General features: G+C 48.1%; 1 protein-coding gene across 1 annotated transcript; it reads right to left on the bottom strand.

Annotated features, from left to right (window-relative positions):
- Positions 1–7,837: 7,837 nt before the first annotated feature.
- Positions 7,838–12,166, bottom strand: TMEM247 (transmembrane protein 247). Its single transcript, XM_090280727.1, has 3 exons — positions 12,044–12,166; positions 10,993–11,322; positions 7,838–8,026 (listed from the first exon to the last, which is right to left on the bottom strand). The coding sequence occupies exons 1-3, from the start codon at positions 12,164–12,166 to the stop codon at positions 7,838–7,840; spliced, it is 642 nt and encodes a 213-aa protein (XP_090136853.1).
- Positions 12,167–19,766: the final 7,600 nt, after the last annotated feature.

The raw sequence follows: 19,766 nt of genomic DNA, 5'->3' as shown, positions 1-19,766 counted from the left end.
TACGTCCTTGATATGACTTCACAGTAATTTACTCATGCCAGGGACGAGCCAAGTCAGGCGGGGAAGGTATCAGAGGGGCTAGGGAGGCTCAGACTAGGTGCTGGTAGAGAGGGGAGACCGAGTTGTAGGGAGCAGCACAACACAGCTCTTCTCTGATATCCTCCCTCACTTCTCCCCCTTGCTCTATTACTTTATCACCATGGCAACTAATGATGCTTCCTCCTCTTGTTCCCCTCTATGGCTGTTTCTGGTCCCCAGGCCCCACTGCTCTGTCTGACCAACTTCATAGAGCTTTTGCCAGTCTCCCTCTACATAACTCAGTCTGGGCACCCAGCTCTGCCCTCCATGCCAACACACTCTCCCTCCTTATTTCTCTGCTTCTGGGCCCCTTCTTTAATCCTAGTCCAGGCTTGAGCCAAATTCCCATCTTTCTTCAAGAAGTCGTATATGAAAATAGATTTTTGCCACTTTAACCTGATTTGAAATGCATTAAGAGGTCTATCTGTCTCTTGAAACACCTCAAGGTGAGGCAATTTGTGAACAGAAGGGTCCGTTGCTGCTGCTTCTATGCTTAAACCCTGTGATTGAGTGAATCACATTCTATTTTTGTACTGGCAGTGTTTTTTGTTTAAAGAAATCCCCCAGCAGGTCTCTGAGTGAAACAGACTCTATCATAAGGGAAATCGTAGCTCAAGTTCAGAGATTGTGAGCTGGTGGGCCGACAGACTTTTGTTAGGTCCAGACAGGGTGCTTTGCTCAGGGCAGTCACCCGAAGTTCCCCTGAAGTTAGCTTGGTATCTGAGAGCCGGTGAGCTTTATACCACTTTGCTCTGCTTGTAGAGTCTTCCAATCAAAGCACATCATTTTCTAGGAACCCACCGGGGCAGCTCTGAATCCAGGGGGCGTGGTATATGTGAGGATACAGAAATTGCCCGGAAGTGAAAATCAGTGAGTGCGAACTGTGAGATTTCTTTCTGGGTCTGACCACTTTCATCTTCTTCCTTAAACCTCCCATAGCATCCTGCTCTCCAGAGAGAGAGCTAGGCATGGCTGATTCAAGAGGGAAGACCCCCCAGGCCAGCTACAGACCCACTCACCTGACTTGAGGGACAAAGTAGAGGATGTTGGGTGGGATCCAGAGGAAGCTGTTCAGAGCTTTGAGCGTGGATCTCCCACTTACTTCTCATGAAAATGGTAGGGGTATGAAATGGGTTGGGCCAGCGAGTGAGGACTTATATCCTTCTCCCCGTGGAAAGACATTTCCCTCCACAGACTTTGGTAGGAGGCAGTGAGAGAATGAGTAGAATAAAAGGGGTATCAAAGCAGCTCTGAAGCTTCATCTGCAAACCCAAGTAGACAAGACATATATTTATTTATCTTTTCTTTTCTCTTCTTTTTTCTTTTTCTTTCTTTCTTTCTTTCTTTCTTTCTTTCTTTCTTTCTTTCTTTCTTTCTTTCTTTCTTTCTTCCTTCCTTCCTTCCTTCCTTCCTTCCTTCCTTTCTTTCTTTCTTTCTTCTTCTTTTTCTTTTTTATTATTTCTTTTTTAAAAAATAGAATTTATTGGTGTGGCATTGATTAATAAAATCGTATAGGTTTCATGTGTACAATTCTGTACTACATCATCTGCATGTTGTACTGTTTTATCTAAACCAACTTGCAGCTCTTGCCACACTTGGTCTCTGCCACCTTCCGGCAGAGGAAGCTCAGGTAGCTTCCGAACCTTTCTGAGTCTGCTTTCTCAGCGGCAAAGTGAGGGCGGTCATGGTGCTGCCTCGGAGGATGGGGTGCGGTGGGGTGGGGACATGGGTGAGATGAGGAGACATTACGTGCATTGGACAGGCAGAATATAGAGTAGGGACTGTGTGCTCCCTGCTACTCCCTCCAGGGAAGCTTCACCGAATACTTCAGCTCACAGAACCTCCCTCAGCTTGCTGATTGCATCGTTTTGTGTGCTGGATGGTCCATTCATTTGTTCCTCAAGAACTGATGGGGCCTCCATCACCGGGCTGCTCCCTGTAACCACACTATTAGCTGCTCTGGTGTATCCTAGCTGAAACCACAGCTGGGCGCTAGGAGAAGAGCGGCTCATGGTAGGGAGCTAGAGCCCCGGCCCTTCCTGGGTTGGGGGAAAAAACACTCTGGGGACTCCCATCCTACCCAACCCACCTCCTCAGTCAGAGTTGCCTTGCTCGGCACTTTCTGCCAGCATCCTGGTGGCTGGCTTCCAAGGCTTGCTTTCTGTCCCAGGACCTTACAAAGGCCCTTTGATGAAAAGTTTGAGGCAAAGTGACTGTGTCATTTGATACAAATGAGGCTCATGGGGTACAAGTTGAGCTTTATTCTTTTATTTTTGGATTTTCTAGCCCATAGCAAAATGATCAGCTGAATGGGGCTAGGAGCAGAGGCCAGGAAGGGGGAGAACCTGGAGATGCCAGAGCGCTTGAGGCTTTGTTAGCCCTGCGATTAGCAGCAGCAAGCCTGGGGCGCGACCTGGAAGCAGAGGTGCTCCTGCTCCCTCCCATGCTGTTTTCAGAGCCCGCAGGTGAAGCAGGGTCCCACTTCACCTGGGAGAGAGGAGGCCTTAGCCTCCTCCACCCCTGGGCCTACTCCAGGGCTCCCCAGCCCCTTTCAGAAAGCACAGCATCTGCTTCCCTCCCTCCTGCTGCTGGGGTGTCCAAGGACACAGTCTCTCAGGGTGGGATTTGAGAGGCACCACCGAAGTCCCTTACCTCAGGGGCTCTCCTTCATTACCCCCAGGGCTGGCCTCATGGGCAGACCACCAGGCAGTGGCTCAGGGGGACTCTGTGATCAAAGGGCCCCTGTGCTGGGTGTAGGCCCAAGCTGAGAGGACCCCTGCATTTGGGGGTGGGAAGCACACTTGGTTTCAGGCTCTGCTGTCACTGTCTTGAAAGTCTTAATATTTCTGAAGACCTGCATTGTCCTTTTGCACTGGGCCCACAAATTCTGCAGCCGCTCCTCCCAGTTCTTAAAAGCAAGTGGGCATCACTACCCCTCTCCTGCTCATCTCTCACTAACACCTGTGATTTGCATCCCTTTGTGTTTACCAAGAGCTTGCACCTCCTTATCATATGCACCTGTCACCACTCGAGGTAGCATCACCCACTCTCAGCTGAGGAGAAGGTCGTTTGTGGGGATTTGTCCCGTGACCTCAGGCCCTTTGATGCCACCCCTTTGTTCCCCTTGAGGAACAAAAATGTCTACCTTCTGACACATCTGTAACCCCCTCCTACTTTAATGTAGGAAATTTGCAAGCCTGAGGCTGATTCTCCACTTTCCCCTTAAAAGCCCACCAAACCCACTGAGGGCGCTTAATAAATACCGACTAATGAACCTGCAGCTGCTGCTCCTTTGGCTAATTAAGTCTAAATAAGATACAGACTTTAAATTATGCAACAAGGCTTGGCCAAAACAGCTTAAAAATGCGGAAGCCCCAGCTTTTCTGCTGTGCCCTGTGGAAAAATCCCACCTTTTAATCACACTTAACCTTCCTGAAGGAACAGTGGCAACTTTTAAATAATGAATGAATGTATATTAGCAAGATTTCCCCAAAGCTACGCACATCAGAGATGGATCAAAAAAGGGACAGAGGCAGAGACAGGCCTGGGGAGAGTCAGAAGTTTCTGATGAATCCTGGAGTGCTGGGAAAAATCGTTTGGTTCCTCAGAAGCCCAGAGCAAGGACTTCAAAACTGCACAGGAGGAGGCCTGATGCTGTAAGAAGCTCCTGTAGCCCTCCCAGGGCCTATTACTCAGCTATCTTCTCTCTCTCCTTCTGTCCATCTTGCCTTGATATCTGCAACCTCTCTCCCCCAGACCCTCCAGGTCAAGAGCAATGTCTTTACAATAAGGCATAGGTGGACTTGAGTCCTGTCACTTAGAACACAGAGCTCCCCAGACTTTCTAAGATGCCCCAGGCGATGTGAATGCAGCTGGTCCTCAGATAGCATGTTGAATAGCAAGGATTTAGGTTTTGTAATGTGGCTGCCCATTACAGCCAATGGGGCACTGTCAAGTCTGCCTAACCCCCTGGATACCATCACAGATCAATTAAATCCAACCCAAGCCTTTGGTTCTTTTTAAATTTTTTAAAAGCGGAGTTAGAGTCTAGATAACTTATAGGCTACCCAAATGAAGCCTAGGAGGCTGACTTGCTGCCGTCAGTCAGCTGCTAAAGTGGGATTAGAAACAGACACAGCCCATTTCCTCTTCCCTGGGTGTCCTGTGTGGCCCTGTGATGCATTCAGTCCTTAGCAGCTCGGCGTGAGTGGGCTGACAGGCGAGATGTTGAGATGTCAGGGGCACTTTGTTCTGTGGGATCTGGGACTCAGGAAGGGGAGGGATCTAGGGGTGAACTTGTCTCCTCTTGCATCTTTGTTGAAGCTACTCAGCACAGAGGGGCCTGCCCTTCTAAGTCCCCAGGCCAGGCTGCTGTCCTGGTTGTGTAAGGTCATGGGGCCTCAGGCAGAGGTCAGGAGGATGAAGGCAAAGCTGTTCCAGTCATGTGTCCAGAGAAAACCATGACCTTCCTGCTGTGGTATGTGAACGAGGCCTTAAGACAGAAGTGGGCCAGGCCCAGATTGACTGCAGCTGTGCTCCACCCAAGTGTCTCAGCCTCCACCGACTCGGCTCAGTGCTTGGAAGGGGATGGGAGCTGGGCCTAAAAGCAGGGTATGGTAGACTCAGTCGCTTAGTCAATATCCACCCTGCCCTCCTCCATACGATCGGAATCCTAATTTGTTCAATTCTGCAACAGTGTCCAGGCAAAACAAACAAACAAACAAACAAACAAACAAACAAGCCAAAACTCACCACCTCAGATGCTCTGCAGCTAGGAGCAGCCACAGGACCATCTGGGCAATGAGATACAAGCAGAAGTCTCTAGGTGAGTCTTTCTGAAAAACTTTTAAAAGATGGGTCCTCCCTGTCCCTTCTGACTTGGAGTTGTGGACCTGATGCCTGGAGCTACAGCAGCCATCTTGAGGTCATGAGGCTGAAAGCCATGGAGTGAGGAGGGTATAAGCTGTGTGCTAATGACAGTAGAGCAAAAAGAAGCCTGAGATCTCTATGACTTCCTAGGACAGTTTCATCAGTCATGGACTGCCTTACCTGGGATTTCTCAGTGTGTGAGAATCATAAACCTTTATTTCGGTAAGCCACTGTGGCTGGGTTTCTTTTAGAGTGAATGCAATCCTCACACACAGGACTGTAGGAAGAGTGTTCCTGAACTGGAAATGGAGAGAAAAGCTCAAGGCAAGAACATGGTCCTCTGAGAGAGAGAGGGGAAAAGGGGTCCCCCCCGTTTTTTTGGGAGTCACTATCTCTAAAAGTTTTAGGGATTTTCTATTTCCCAAGGGACTGAGTTCCTAATTTCTCAGACTAACATTCAGGGCTATAAAATTGGGCCCCAAATTAATTTTCCAGGCCTGTTACACTTTTCACCATCCACTAGAGCAAGCATGAGCCTTTTCTTTTCCCTGACTACAGCTTATGCATTCCCATCCTGATCTCAGTGCTCCTGCCTCCTTTCCACTGGTCCTGAGCTTGCCTGCCCCTGTGGGTCGCTCTTTTGAGAAGACGTCCCATCAGCCTGGGCTCCAGGGATCTCTCCTCCTTTGATCTCCTTCACCACTGATGGATAGCATCTTTATGTTTTCATGTGTCACAGCCTCATGTCCCCAGCAAGGTTGTGAGATCCTCTAAGTCAGGATCTTGGGAGCATAGTAGTGTAGAGAGATCATGTCCTTGGGAGTCAGACTTGAGATCTAAGATGATCTTGGGTATGTCGCTTAACCTCTCTGACCCTCAGTATCCTCATTTGTGAAAGGGGGCTAATAGACCTTCCTGCCTCCCAGGGTTCTGGTGAAGGCAGCCTCCACAAAGCCCTTCGTGAAGTGCCTGGCACATTGGGGGTGCTCATGAAGTGCTTGGATGTTGACTCGCTGCCCACGTGGGAACCCCTCAGCTGTGCCTGTTTTCTATCCTTTCCTCTCCACCTTTGTGTCTCTCCCTTCTGATTTTTTGTTTTGCATTTGACTGGGAGACCTGTACCAAGTCTGAGTTGTTCTTATTTTCCCAGAAGAAAGGTCTTATGCTACTGGCTCTTTAATCACAGTAGGAGGTGTAAGGGGGTAAGATGAGGTGCTAACTGCTCAGGAGAGTTAACTAAGTCTTTCTCTGAAGATTTGTGAGGAAAATGAATGTATTAAAGCCCAGTTTTACCTGGCAACAGGTGATGGATTAAATGACCTTATAGCTTGGTATTTTTTTTACAAACTCCCAATTCCGTCTGTTATAACAAGGTAAACATACGGGCCTTCTTTTTTTTTTTTTTTTTTTAATATCCTGACCTTCTTTTGCCTCAATCCCAAAAACCCAGATCAAATAAGATGGTCATGAGAAGTGACTCATAGCAAAAACCTATTAGTGAGCAATTTCATGAGAAATGATGGTTTTATTACTTCCAAGTAACCTGTCACACGGAGCTATAAACAGCACTTGATATTTTTTACCAATGGGGGTGGCTGCGTTGAGTTGAGTGGAAGATGAGAAATCACCACAAACTTAGATGTCAGGATAACATGTGCTAACATTGACTCCCATGTTTCATGTTTTCACTCAGCATCACCCAGAGAGCCACAGACAGAAACTTAATCTTCTGTCCCTCTTTGGGCAGAGCCCTGCGCCTGGGAAGAGGAGGGCTTCCTAAAGACTTGATTGATTGCAGAGCTGTCCAGCCTCATTCAGTGTTTTTCCTTATCCCTGAAGCCTCCTATACCTTAGCCAGCCGGCCAGCCACCATTCCAGGCAGGGCTGCTGGGGTCAGTGGAGCAGCCAGCAGGCTGAGGGTGTGTGTGACAGAGTAGGGGTGGGGTGGGGAGTGAAGCTCTTTTCCTGGTTACATGTGCACTTGGCAGCTTCATTTTTTATAAAAAGATTTTATTTATTTATTTTTAGAGAGAAGGGAAGGGAGGGAGGAAGAGAGGGAGTGAAATATTGATGTGTGAAAGATCCATCAATTGCCTTTTGCATGCCCCCCGCTGGAGACTGGCCGAAATCCAGACATGTGCCCCGACCTGGAATTCAACCAGTGACCTTTCGGTTTGTGGGACAATGTCCAACCTTGAGCCATATGGCCAGGGCTGTCGATTCATTTTGTGCCTCCCATGAGCCTTCTAATGTTTAAAATCTGTTTCTTTAGGTTGTCCATTTATTTGGGGTAGGGGAGGTGTGTGCAAATCTATTGTAGACAATTGTTTATTTACTGTGTTCTCTGTGTGTGTGTATGTTTGTGTGTGTGTGTGTGATTTGAGGGTTGGGCTGTGTGGCCTATTTTACTTCCCCTCCCACTTGTCCGTGAGAGCAGCCCTGCACACTTGCTCTGGGCCCAATCAGGTGTTCAGTTCCTCCTTCCCAAGGCCCCCAGGAGGATGCCCAGATTTTGCTCCCCTGCCTCCCCCAGGCCTTCCCTGCTCAGTGATAGGGGCAGCCTTGGCCAATCAGATTCTGACAGGCATGTCCTGGGCTCCCAGAGCTTCAGCATTTCTGCATGTGGCCTGAGGGCAGGCTCCAGGCAAGACTATAGGTGTACAGTCCTGCTCAGGCCCAGTGCTACATGGACCCTTGCCAGTGGTGCCCCTGCCACTAAGGTGTAAAACGCTGACAGCAAACCGTTTCTAACATCAAGTTCTAATTGCATGGAGGCACCATGTTAGGGCAGGAGGTGCAGGGAGGGAGGAGGCAGGACAGCTCAGGCTAACTGGGGTCACATCCCGATAACTAGCAAGGAGCTTCCCAGTGATGGAGAGAACAAATGCACTTAGAAGTATGACCATAAGCTTTTAATCAAACAGAGCAAAACAGCCGCGATGCAGAACAAGTAGTGCTTGGAGAAGAGAAAGAAGATCATCTCCTTGGTGACATAGATTATGTGTATAAAGATGAAGCAGTACAGGAACATGGCAAACTGGTTCTGGGGGTGCAAGAGGTCCTGGAGGCCTCCTGAGAACTGTGGGGGAAGGAAGAAAGTGGAGCTGACAAAACCAGGGCATGGACACCAGGTGGAGCTGGGCCGCAACCTGCTCTTGTGCCTTCCTGAATGTGACCTCTGGCAGGGCATCTTCCTCACCTAAGGGAAGGGAAGGGTAATGCTGCCCGTCTCACGAGATTATGAGGAGAAAGAGGCAAGAAATAAGAAATTCCTAGCAAGGTCTCTGGCACGTAGAGGGCACTCATGGGCGCTTACTTCCGGAGTCTGCTCTTCTTCTTCCTGACTCAGGCCTCCCTCTCTCTGTTTCATCCTTCCTTAGAGTCACCCAGGTAGGGCGTCTTCTCTGTCTGAGATCCTGGATCCGGATGCCAGGTCTCAGCATATTCTCTGATGGTTTGTCCTGACACTTAACACCTTGTTTTCTGGACAGTAGCCCAATGAGAGGTTGTCTCTTGGGCACAAATGACTGTTTCTGAGGCTCTTGGTCCTGGCCCATGTCACACAGGGTCAGTCTGTGATCCTTCAGCCCAGGTCTGGTCTCTCCTGAGGACTGGCGGTGAGAGATGCGTGATGGTGGGGCCCCTCTAAACCCTTAGAATCTTGGGCATGGGGGACAGCAGCTTGGGTCGTCTGGCTGATTCTGCTGTGTGTTGTTCTTTTCTGGAATCTATATAATTGAGGCCTGACAGAGCCCATTTTAACTGTAGAAAACATTGACATATAAGTAAGGCAAAAGCTTATAAGATACCACCCCTGGTTTATTCTTTAAAATATCTTTTAAAATCATGCCACATTTTTTTGTAAGCAGACAGATGGCAGGGACTATGATTCCCTAAGCTAGCTAGAAACACACTCACAGAGGTATTTTGCAGTACAATGAAATTTATCTACCCACCCGTCCCCCCAGAAAAGGAGAGAGTGGAGAGAAGTTTAAATATCAAGTCAGCTCTCCACGTTTCAGTCAAAACACTTTTGTGAACTATTGCTAGAGACTGGGGTTTTGGACACAGCATTGCTGAAACCACATCATAAAATGTAAAGGCAACTAAGTCAAAGTGAGGGGGAAGAAAATGGCTCCGACGGTGCCTGCTTCTGACGGAATAGCAAGGAACGTCAGAAGCCGGGGGAAAAACCCTGGTGCGCTAGTGGCATGGAGGCTGGGCAGATCTCTGGTGTCGCTGCAGACTCCATGTGGCTCCAGACCTGTGGACTTCCTGCCGCCTTTTGTCATCTGCATGTGTGTTCAGTCTGAAATGCTGGCGGGTGACATGTATGATTTTAATAACAGAACATGCATTTGTGAAACCTTTCAGCCTTTTAGAAAACACTGTCAGTGGCCTGTCTTTTGAGTGGAAGACAGAAAGCAGATAGCATTCTACAGCAAGGGGAAAAAAATTTCAAACTAAAAAGTGAAAATAAATATGGTAAGAAAGAGACACATATACCTGCTTTCAATAGTTTTGAGCTTCAACTTGTAACAACTTTTATTCCAGGATAGTGAGGATAAAACCACAAGTTTGGAGATGAAACTTAATTGTGATATGTCAAAAATGTCAAGAAATGTCCCAGAATCTTAGAGACAGGCAAATAGTTTCTAGATTTTTTAAAAGGGTGGGAGATGGGCAGGGAAGATAGATTCTGGAAATCCCCATTCAATTAGCTTGACTTGGCTCAGCAAAATCATTTAGTGTACAATTAAGGAGGTATTTTGTGAGCAAGAAAAAAATGATAATTGCTAAGCAGCCAGCATGTGTTCGCTGAGAACAAATCATGCAAAACCAACTTTATTTCTTTAAAAAAAATTTGACCGGTCCATTGGGGAAATGCTATAGGTAGGGCAATATCTTAATTCTGGGAAACCGTTTGACAGAGTATTTCAGGGTAGTTTTTTGGACAAAGTGGTGAAGTGTGAGCTGGATAAAGTGTAACGCAAGGGTGGTGATTAATGGAACATTGCTAACCTGTAGGGAGATCTTTTAGTGCTATTTCCTTTAGGTCATATCCTCCTCAACAGTTACAGCAATGACTTGGATAAAGACAGAAGGCCAGTTTCTCAGAACTGAGGATGACTCAGAGCTGGGAAGCATAGCGCATACATTGTATTCCAATAAAATTGAGAAATGATGAGCACGAGTTGTTGCATTTGGGTCAAGAAAGTGAATTGCATGAGTACATAAAAATGAGAATCGCTAACATTTATGGGGAGCTTACCTAATGTGCCAGGCTCGTTGCAAAGTGCCGTGCATGCATTCTCTCATTTAATCCTCGCAATGACCCCGCGGGACGGGCTCCAGGACGATTAGTAACTTGCTCAATGTCACGCAGTTTATACGTGGTAGAGCCAGAATTTTAACCCAAGACTGTCTGATTTTAAATCCCAGATGACATTATTTTAAACATTAGCATCTTCCATTATTTAGTGCTAATGATGGCCCAATCACAGCGCTAAGCACTTCACATCCCATTTAATCGCAAGTAGGCATTCTCTTCCCCCTTTAGTACAGATTGGGGAGAACGGTCCATCTCTTGCCAAAAGATGTCTAAGTTTTAGTTAACAACAAGGCAGAGTGGTCCAACAGAGCAAATGCAGCCCTGATCAGGGGAGGTGATGGTTTTATTAAAAATCCACGGCCAGACTGCAATAAGGGGTTCTGGGTCTAGCTCAAGCATTGCATCTCAAAAGAGATGCAGAGAGGAATGGGCAGTGGTGGAAATCTAGACACAGAGGAAATGTTGGAGACTGTTTCCCGAGAAGGAGAGCCGTGGGCAGGTGCGTGGACAATGCGGAGCCCCTTCCAGGCAGGGTCAACTCTCAGCTTAGCATGGAAGCTCTAAAGCAGTGAGTGCCCAGCTCTGGACCCAGGGCAGGGTGTAGCCGTGAAGCAGGTAGGGTGGGCTTCAGAGACAGGGGCCCCTTTCACCCCTGGAGTCAGCCCTGGCCCTCGGTGGGACCTGTGGAGCTCCGCCCCTTCCCTGTCACCTACCAGGCGGGGTGTCGCCTGCTGCTGCAGCTGCTCCATCACCTCCTCATGCTGCCGCTGGCGCTCATTCTCCTGGTGCAAGCACTTGAGCCGTGTGAGCTCAAACTCCATGCGCACCTTCTCCAGCTCTATCTCAGCACTGCGCTCAGTTCCTTGGGTCCCCGGGGCCAGGGGCTGCTCTGCAAGTTCAGGTCCATCACCCGCCTGGCCCTTGGTGGTGGGGCCAGCCTTGGGGGACAGCAACTTAGGTGGCCCCGAGCAGCCTCTGTCCTCACAAGTGTCCATCTCCTCCAGGAAGTCGCAGGAAGAGTCTGGCTTAGGGGACTCTGCCTCCTGAGGTGGGGAAGGGGGAAGCTGAGGGACAGTGAGGAGTCAGTATGGGGCTGCCGCCCCTCCCACCCCAGGACACTGTCAGAGCCCCAGACCACAATGGACTGCAGTGTTAGAACGCGTGCTTGCTGTGAGCTGTAAAGATCTAGGCCGAGTTCTTATTAGAAATGCATGTACACGGAGTTCTCGGGAACCAAGTTAAGAAGGAGGAGGGGACAAGCTGACAAAGGAATGTAACCCTCAAGGTGAAAGAGGAGGCACTGGGGCGTTGAGGCAGAAGGCTCTCTTCCTGGTGCTTTTTAGATCACCTTGGTGGTAACTCCCCCCCACCCCCACTCCATCTAACTTTGACAAGAATTCCACACCCAGTTTTCTGGGGGCTACAGTGGGAGGAAGAAATCTAGGGTCTGTTCTGAGAGAACCTAAAGATATGAGGACCAACAAAAGGGCTATGGAGGAGCTGTATCCCATCCACAAAGGCAGGAAAGGGCCCCAAATGGGGAGGTACATGGGAAAGACCAAAGTCAGCTTCAAGTGGCCTCAGGGTCTTCTGGAGGGCCCCCTGGCCCCCTGTTACAGCTGGATGCCAGTGGGGATGGGGTGCGCAGCCCCTCTCTTCTTAGCAGCAGGCTGGAATCTCACAGCACTTAGCTCCCCACAGCAGTTTTCCTCCCGAGGGGACAAGCTGGGGCCGTGAGATGAGGACCCCCCCCCCAACCCTTACCAAAGCAGCCCTCGGCTTTGACTTCCCTTCAGACATGGGGTCATCAGGCACCAGCCTGGGGATGGTTGGGCAGCTTTCTCCCGCTCCCCGGGCTTCCATCATCTCCCTGCCTTCTGTTGTCATCCTGAAAGCCACGATGCTGCCAGTCAGGGCCAAAGGACCTCTCCCGAGGCACTAGTGTTTGGCCTCACCAGATTCCATGGTCTGGTGGGCCACCATCACAATAACCCACATTCTACCAGTTGCTAGGGCCCCTTTGGCAGAGGTTGCAACACCTTAGAAGGACCATTGTGAAGAACTGCAGGATGGGCCTTTGCCATCCCTAAGGACTGCTTTGAAAACTAGAATTCCACCACTTGAAATCCAGAATTCCATTGTTTGAAATCTACTCCCTTGGGGTCCTCTTTTAAATGCAAAATATATGCAGATGAGCTATAATGAGCTCCACAAACCTTGCTAAGGGCTGAATTGTGTCTCTCCTCACCATTCACATATTAAAGTCTTAACCCCCAGTACCTTAGACTGTGACCTTCGAAGATAGGGTCTTTACAGAGTGATTAAATTAATTGGGGTAGGTTCTAATCCAGTATGACTGATGTCTTTATAAGAAGAGGAAAGTCAGACACAGACATGTGCAGCAGGAAGATAACATGAAGATAAGGGAGAAGGTGGTCATCTCTAAACCAAGAAGAGAGGCTTTGTATGAACCAGGGCTCTCCAGAGAAACAAAACCCATAGGACGGGTGTGAGTGTGTGTGTGTGTGTGTTATACATATGCTTTATTATAAGGTTTGTGATTCTGGATGCTGAGAAGAGGTATAATCTGCTCTCTGCAAGTGGGAGACCCAGGAAAGCCAGCCTGAGCCCCAAGGCCTCATGACCAGGAGTGCTGTGGTACAGGTCTCAGTCCAAGGCCAGGAAGGGACCAATACTTAGCGCAAGCAGTCAGGTCAATAGAACCAGTTCAGTTTTCCTCAACCTTTTTTTTTTTTTTCTTTTTCTTTTTTCTATGTAGGCCCTCAGAGAACTGGGTGATGGTCATCCACAGTGTGTAGGGCCATCTGCTTTACTTAGTCCACCCATTCAAGTGCTAACCTCTTCCAGAAACACCCTCACAGACATACCCAGTCATAATGTTTAACCACATATTTGGACACCCCATGGCCCAGTCAAGTGGACACATTACCTGTCACATACCTGGACCCGACCCTTCGCTCACAGCCTCAAGTCACCTTGACTTCATACTTCCAGCCTCCAGAACTGAGACAATCACTTTCTGTTGTTTGAGCCACCTAGTCTGGGATACTTGGTTACAGGAGCCCTAGCAAATTAATACAACCCCAGTTGTTCACCAAATGGATTGAAGGGGGCCAGCGAAGAGGTTGGGGTGTGGGGAATACACTTTGCTGTCTTCAGTTTTGTGAAAATGACATAAAAGATTTTTGGTAGTTGGAGGCAGGGTTGTACTATGGAAAGAGAAAGGGCTGCGATTCAATTCTAACTTTGTTACTCTCTCTAGCTGTCTCCTTATTTGTAAAGGGGATGAGGATTTAGCTACTTCCCTACATTATAGCACTGACATAAAAATAAGATGTGTATTTGCCCACTACCTGCCTATACAGGGGCTAAGTAAATGGTAACCATTATATCGTTATTGGAAGGGGTGGGTTTGTCATTGGAGAGAAGAAAATGCTCCATATCTACCTTCTTGCAAACCTTTAACTGAACAGGACATTCCTCTCCCAGAATTGTGATAGCAGCCATGGGAACTATCTCACAGCTATTGTGTAAGATGTAGATCCTTAAGCACCTGAAGGAGGCTTGTCAGAGAAATATAGGATGTCCTTAGATAAGTAATTTTTAGTATACATACATTCTAAAACTTGCATGGGACACACTTAGACAAAAATTATTCATTGTTTACCTGAAATTCAAATGTAAATGAGGATCCTGTATTTTTAGTCACTAAATCTGGCAATTTTAACCTGCTCAAAGAAACAAAGAAGTAATAAAGTGCTATTTGAATCACCGAGTATAGAAATGTACAATAAGTGCTATGCGTAGTTATGGCAGCTGTATCTCAGACAACCGTACAATCTCGGTGGCAAACAGCAACACACATTTATTTAGCTAAGATGTCTAAGACTTGGCTGATCTTGGCTGGGCTCACCTAGGCGGTTTGGCCAAGGCAGCTTTGCTCCACATGTCCCTTGTCTTCTTTTTGGGGAGCAGTGGGCTGGCCTGGGTATGCTCTTTTATTGCAATGGAAATAGCACAAGAGCTCTTGGAACTGGCATGCCACCATTTTTGGCCAATAATATAAGATGTTTTTATGGCCAAACCCAAAGTCAAAGGATGATGAAATGAGTGGCAGGAACTGCAAAGACCTAGGGCAAAAAGTGGGCTATGAGACAGGATGAAGAATTGGGGCACAAAAGGCAATCTGTCATCATGGTCAAGAACGTCGGTGCTGATATGGTTGGATCAGCCAGGGCAAGTTTTTTGGTTAAGGGGATGTAAACCATGGGGAATTGTAACCCACCCCACCATTCTTTTGACATTGTTTCTGTAAATGCTGACTCTATTACGTAGCTTGTAGATAAACAGCATATTTGTATAAGAATCCTAGGAACTGACTTCAAAAAGATACAGACTCGACCTTCAGGCATTTCACCTCCAGGAGACTTGCTGACCTTCAACCCTATATTAGGGTGATGCACACTAGATCATCAATCGACCAGTTTCAAGGTCCTTATCAGAATCAACTGTGCTTATCTGCATGCAGAGAGCTTGTCAACCCCCTCCCCTCGATCTCTTTGTTCTGTTTTCCCTCTTCCTCCTTGTAAAAACCTCTGTGTGCACGGAGATGTTGAGGTCGGCTTTGGGACAAGAAGTGTCTCCCATCTTCTCAGGTGGTTGGCACTTGAATAAACCATCTTCCCTTATACCAGCACCTGTCTCTTGAGTATTGGCTTCCGAACCAGCAGTCTGCTGAACCTGCATTTGGTATTAGTGACATGAAGGGTGAATGGAATCTAGGCAAGAGGGAAGGACCTGTGAGAACAAAGTCTCAGCTAATAATTGTTACCATTTGCCTCTCCATTTCTGCTCTCTGCCCTTCCCTAGGAGGTGGACCTCCAGGAAACTGCATTAATTTATTAAGCAAGGCAATCTGCTCTAATGCAAAATGGAGTTTAGGATTCTCATTTCCCCTTCCCAAAGTGGAGTCCTCATACACCTGTCCTTTAGGGGACTCTACAGGAAGCTGGGAAGGTAGGTCTCATAAGCCTTGGGTTGGTTTGGCCCTACTGGCAGTGTGGAAAGAGTCCCTTCCCTCACTGAGCCTGGAGAAAGGGATGTTGTAGTAAGTAAGGCCACATGAGAGAACGATGGAGGCAGGACAGGGACTTGGGTGACTGAGGACTGTGCTGGATTCAGCAGCCAGGGCGGTGCACGTTCATGTGCCTTGTCATTGTTCCCATTCGGCTGGCTCTGGTGTTTCTGCTGCTTTGTATCACCTCACTTCTCATCACATGATCCTCCTAACAGTTTTCCTACCTCACAGCTTCAGGGTATGCGGGATTTCTGCTTCCTCCCAGTTGCTGCTTGCTTGTCACTTCAGCTTCATGAGCCTGATCGCACGGCCACTCTGTGCATTCTGCGTTGTTTGTTCTAACTCTGTTTCCTTGTATACTTTTCCAAAGGCAAGAATCCTAAAGCCCTGGTTTGCCTCTGTGTGAGCAGAGCATTTCATTTTGGCCACTGGGCAACCACAGATGGGGAAGGTGCCCAGTCTGGCCAGTCGGCTGCGGGAAGGACAAAGGCAGGGAGGGCAGGGACACCCGGTGTAGGATGCAGCGGCCTGGGGCTGTCCATGCGCAGGAGCTGTGTGTGGGCTCAGTGGCCCTCAGAAGGGGCACCGTGTGCAGCAGGCTTCAGGTTGAAGACTGTGGGCATAGTCACAGGGCAACATGTCAATTGTAGGCTTGGCAGATAACCAGAGGAGAGACTTGTATATTAGCACAGCACTCACACGCTTTCATGCACATGATCTCATCTGATTCTCAGAATGCCCTTGTGAGGCAATTTAAAACAGGTACAATTATTGCTGCCTGGCAAGCAGGGAGCCTGAGATGAAGTGATGGGGGACGTTAGCAGCTGAACGAGGACTGGAATGCAGGTTTTCCCCTTTCCTGGGTTAGACCATGAAGATGGTTTTGGGGGCTCCAACTCTAAGAGGTGAGATGATTTTCTACTTTAAAAAAAAAAGAAAGAAGGCAGTGTGTACATAGATGTTTATTACAACACTGTTTATAATAACAAAAGACTGGAAAAGAAATAAACTTTCTGCCAGAAGGGATCTGGTTAAATAATTAGTGCTGGATCCATATCAAGAAGAGCATGCAGAGGAGAGTGGGGGGAGATGGAAGAGGGGGAAAAACGGTAATGGAAAAGAATAAGATAACTAAAAAGAGAATGCATTAAAAAAAAAAAAGCTTAAAGAAAAAAATCCAAATAGGTAGATGCATCAGTGCAAATATGGAATGTTCCCCCCAAATATAGTATTCAGTGGAAAAGCAAAAACAGTGCTCCCACATGTATCAAAATGTGAAAATATGCCTGGAAGGACACATAAGAATGGTTCATGACAGCTGTTGGCTATCTCTGAGTGGGAGAGTTGAGGGGTTGAGGGTTTTTGGGTGGGAGAGGGGCGCTATTCTTTTTTTTTTTAATTTTATTTACTTATTTTTAGAGAGAGGGGAAGGGAGGGAGAAAGAGAGGGAGAAGCACGTCTATGTGTGATTGCCTCTAACATGCCCCCAACTGGGGACTTGACCAGCAACCCAGGCGTGTGCCCTGACTGGGAATCGAACAATATTTTAATTGCAGAGTATTTTGTACCCTTTGACTTTTAAAAGAACAATGTGCATATATTACATTTTCAGTTAGAATTTTAAAAAGGTGTCTGGAAGAGGAAGCTCTGCTCAGTGTGGGCGAAGGAAGTTTAGGATGTGTTACTTGTGCTAGTTGAGGACAAGCAGGTGTCTTGGAGCCACTGAGCCACATCCCACCAGCACATCATCGCCCCCACCCTGGTCCCCCTACCAGCCTAGGGTAATCTTTTGTCTGGGACGAATGTCTTACTGCTGAGATGTCCTCCTCCTTTCCTGGCTGCCCCAACAACAGACTGCTGTGGTTTTGGGACACTTCAGCTCAGATGTGCTGGAGCAATTAGAAGGTTATAATAGGAACACTAATAATAGCTTACATTTATTGGGCACTAACCTTGTTCCAGGCACCGGTAATTTTCATGGATTATTTTATGTAACTTTCAGAGGAACCATAGGAGTTAAGTACTATTATTATCTCTGTCATTACAGGAGTGGGAACTGAGTTTCAGAGAGGCAAAACCACTTGGCCACAATGACAGTTAGGGACAGGTGAAACCAAGACCAAAGCACCCAAGTGACATCCCTTCCTGCTGGAGTACTGAGAGTGGTGTCTGTTTTCCTGACTGAACTCTGGCTGATACGGGGGTGCTGGAGAGGAGGAAGTGACTCTAGATGCTCAGAGGACACCCCACTGAGGAGGGAGCAAGAAGTTGCTTGAGGAGGGCCTTGCCCCCTGACCCTCTGCCCCAACACATATGCAGGGATGTGTGTGAAGGCGTGTGTATGAGCGTGGGATCAATCAGGGTCCCATTAGGAGACAGAAACTACACAGTAATTCCAACAGGAAAACAATTTTTAACTAGCAGTAGGAACTGGTTACTTAGGGGTCATGAGAACTCTACTACAGAAAGGAATACATTTGAGAGAGGTGTTCCTCAGAGGCCAAAACTCAGATCTTATTGTGGGGGTGGGGTGCGGCGTGGGGCTGGGCCTCTGAATGGTGTAAAAGCTCTCTGAGGTCAAGTCCAAGTCAAGCAGCTCAAGGCTGGCAAACAGGAAACTACTCACTGAGGGGGCAACCAGACTGAGCAGGAAGCTGCCTTGGGGATGGTGTTGAACTTGCCCGCAAGTCACAGGAGAGAACCTCTGCTGGGAAACTTGAGAAGCTGCCGCTAAGGTGTCTCAGGACCCATGGGAGGGGAATGACACTAGGTAGGTTTACTGGTCAAGCATTGCAGTATCAAGGCAGTAAGAAAAAAGAAAGGGGCCCCAGGACCAGAAAGAGAAGCCCCCTTCCTCCTGCGATGTCTGTCCAGCGCCCTCTGCTGACAAAGTTTAACATCGTGGACTGGCAAAAGAAATGTTTATAGCGCTCAGCTGGAAGACCAGGAGCAGGCCACTGAGGGTGGATTTGCAGCTGAGACGCAATTCATTGACAACTGGCATAGCAGGGACATGCCAGGAGTTCAATTTCCTTTCAACACACCTGCCTCGGTGCCCTGGGGGAATGTCCTGCCTTCGTAGAATTCACCCAAAACAATATTTCACAAGCCCCTTCCAGGTTCGTGACCCTGTGCTAGGTAGGTACTGAGGGAGTATCAATAATCATCATGTGCAATTCTTACTTTTGTGCACTACCTAATCAAGCTGGAGAGAGAAGGATCGCTTCCTGATCTTCCCTAAACACATTCTAGCTTGCCTGCCTTACTGGCTTTTTTTTTTTTTTTTTTTTTTTTTTTTTGCTGGCAGTTTCCTCAGCCTACAGAACACTCTCTCCATGATCTCCACCTGTGAAAATCCCGTCCAGCCTTCAGGACACGTCCCAGTTACTATTACCTGTGAAACTGTGTGCTTGGTGTCCCCGGCTACTTGGTGTTAAAATGATAGGAGGCTTGTCATCTCTTCCCCTAGATTAGAGGCTGGGTGACAGCAGAGAACATGCCTGGTCCCAGTAGGTGCCACTGAAGGGCTGGTTGAGGCGTGGCCCTGGCCAGGCTCTGGCTCCCTTCTGGCTTGTGATGTGACACAGGTAGGCAGACCTGTGTCAAGGAGCTTCACCTTCTGTCTTTACACACCCCAAGCAGAACCAGAGACCCCGCCCGCTTCCTATATGCTTCCCTTGTTTGATCCCGCTGCTTTGATGTGGGTGAATTAGTGGTAGATGAATCCCCACAGAGCAGGATATAAATCAAAGTCTTGTAAGTTTAACTCTGTTTTGGGAAGCAGGGAGACGGATGTGGGAACTTTGTTATTTACAGGAATTTTGTGCATAATTTCCCAAAGATGCTTTCCCCTAATCTACTTGCTATAAACCTAATCATGCACTGAGCCGGCTAAGCAAAGCCCAACTGTGGTGGCTCAGAGATGCCTAAATAGAAGACAGTTGCCTGGGTTCTAACCAGGTGGGAGCTCCTGATGGGAGGAACATTCCAATGAAGAACGTGCTTAAGGCTGAAATCCTCGTTCCATCCTTCAGAGGTGGAAGCTGCCTTGGAGACCTCTGGCTTAGGCCACAGTGGTTCTCAGGAACAACTCCTGCTTAATTCATCTGGGGTCCAAGGAGTGGCCTAGTGGAGTGCCATGGAAATTAGTGTACACCAGAGATAGGAGTCCTGGGGTTCTGGCCCCAGTCCTGCTGTAGATACGCCAAGACCTTGGCAAGTCATTGGAAGCCTCCAGGGTGCAGCGTCTGCATTTAAAAAGCTGGGCAGTTACTGCTGCGCAGCTCCACCAGGCCTGCTCTCACTGCTTCTACCTCACAGCGGGTGGGCTTGGAGGCCTGTGGTGTATCAGCTGGTAGAGCTGCTCTGCCTGGCCTCCTACCCATGCTT

The sequence above is a fragment of the Furipterus horrens genome, unplaced genomic scaffold (genome assembly GCF_987537825.1).
Source record: "Furipterus horrens unplaced genomic scaffold, mFurHor1.1.pri manual_scaffold_6, whole genome shotgun sequence".
NCBI classification, from domain to species: Eukaryota; Metazoa; Chordata; class Mammalia; order Chiroptera; family Furipteridae; genus Furipterus; species Furipterus horrens.
Note: the sequence above shows the minus strand (reverse complement) of the source record. Positions and strands in the feature narration are given on the sequence as shown.

Excerpts from the sequence above, each read along its gene's own strand:
- TMEM247 (XM_090280727.1), bottom strand. The coding sequence starts at position 12,166 with ATGACAACAGAAGGCAGGGAGATGATGGAAGCCCGGGGAGCGGGAGAA. Across the intron at positions 11,323-12,043 it reads CAAAGCCGAGGGCTGCTTTG|GAGGCAGAGTCCCCTAAGCC; the intron begins GTAAGGGTTGGG and ends TCCCCACCTCAG. Across the intron at positions 8,027-10,992 it reads AGCAGGCGACACCCCGCCTG|TTCTCAGGAGGCCTCCAGGA; the intron begins GTAGGTGACAGG and ends CTTCCCCCACAG.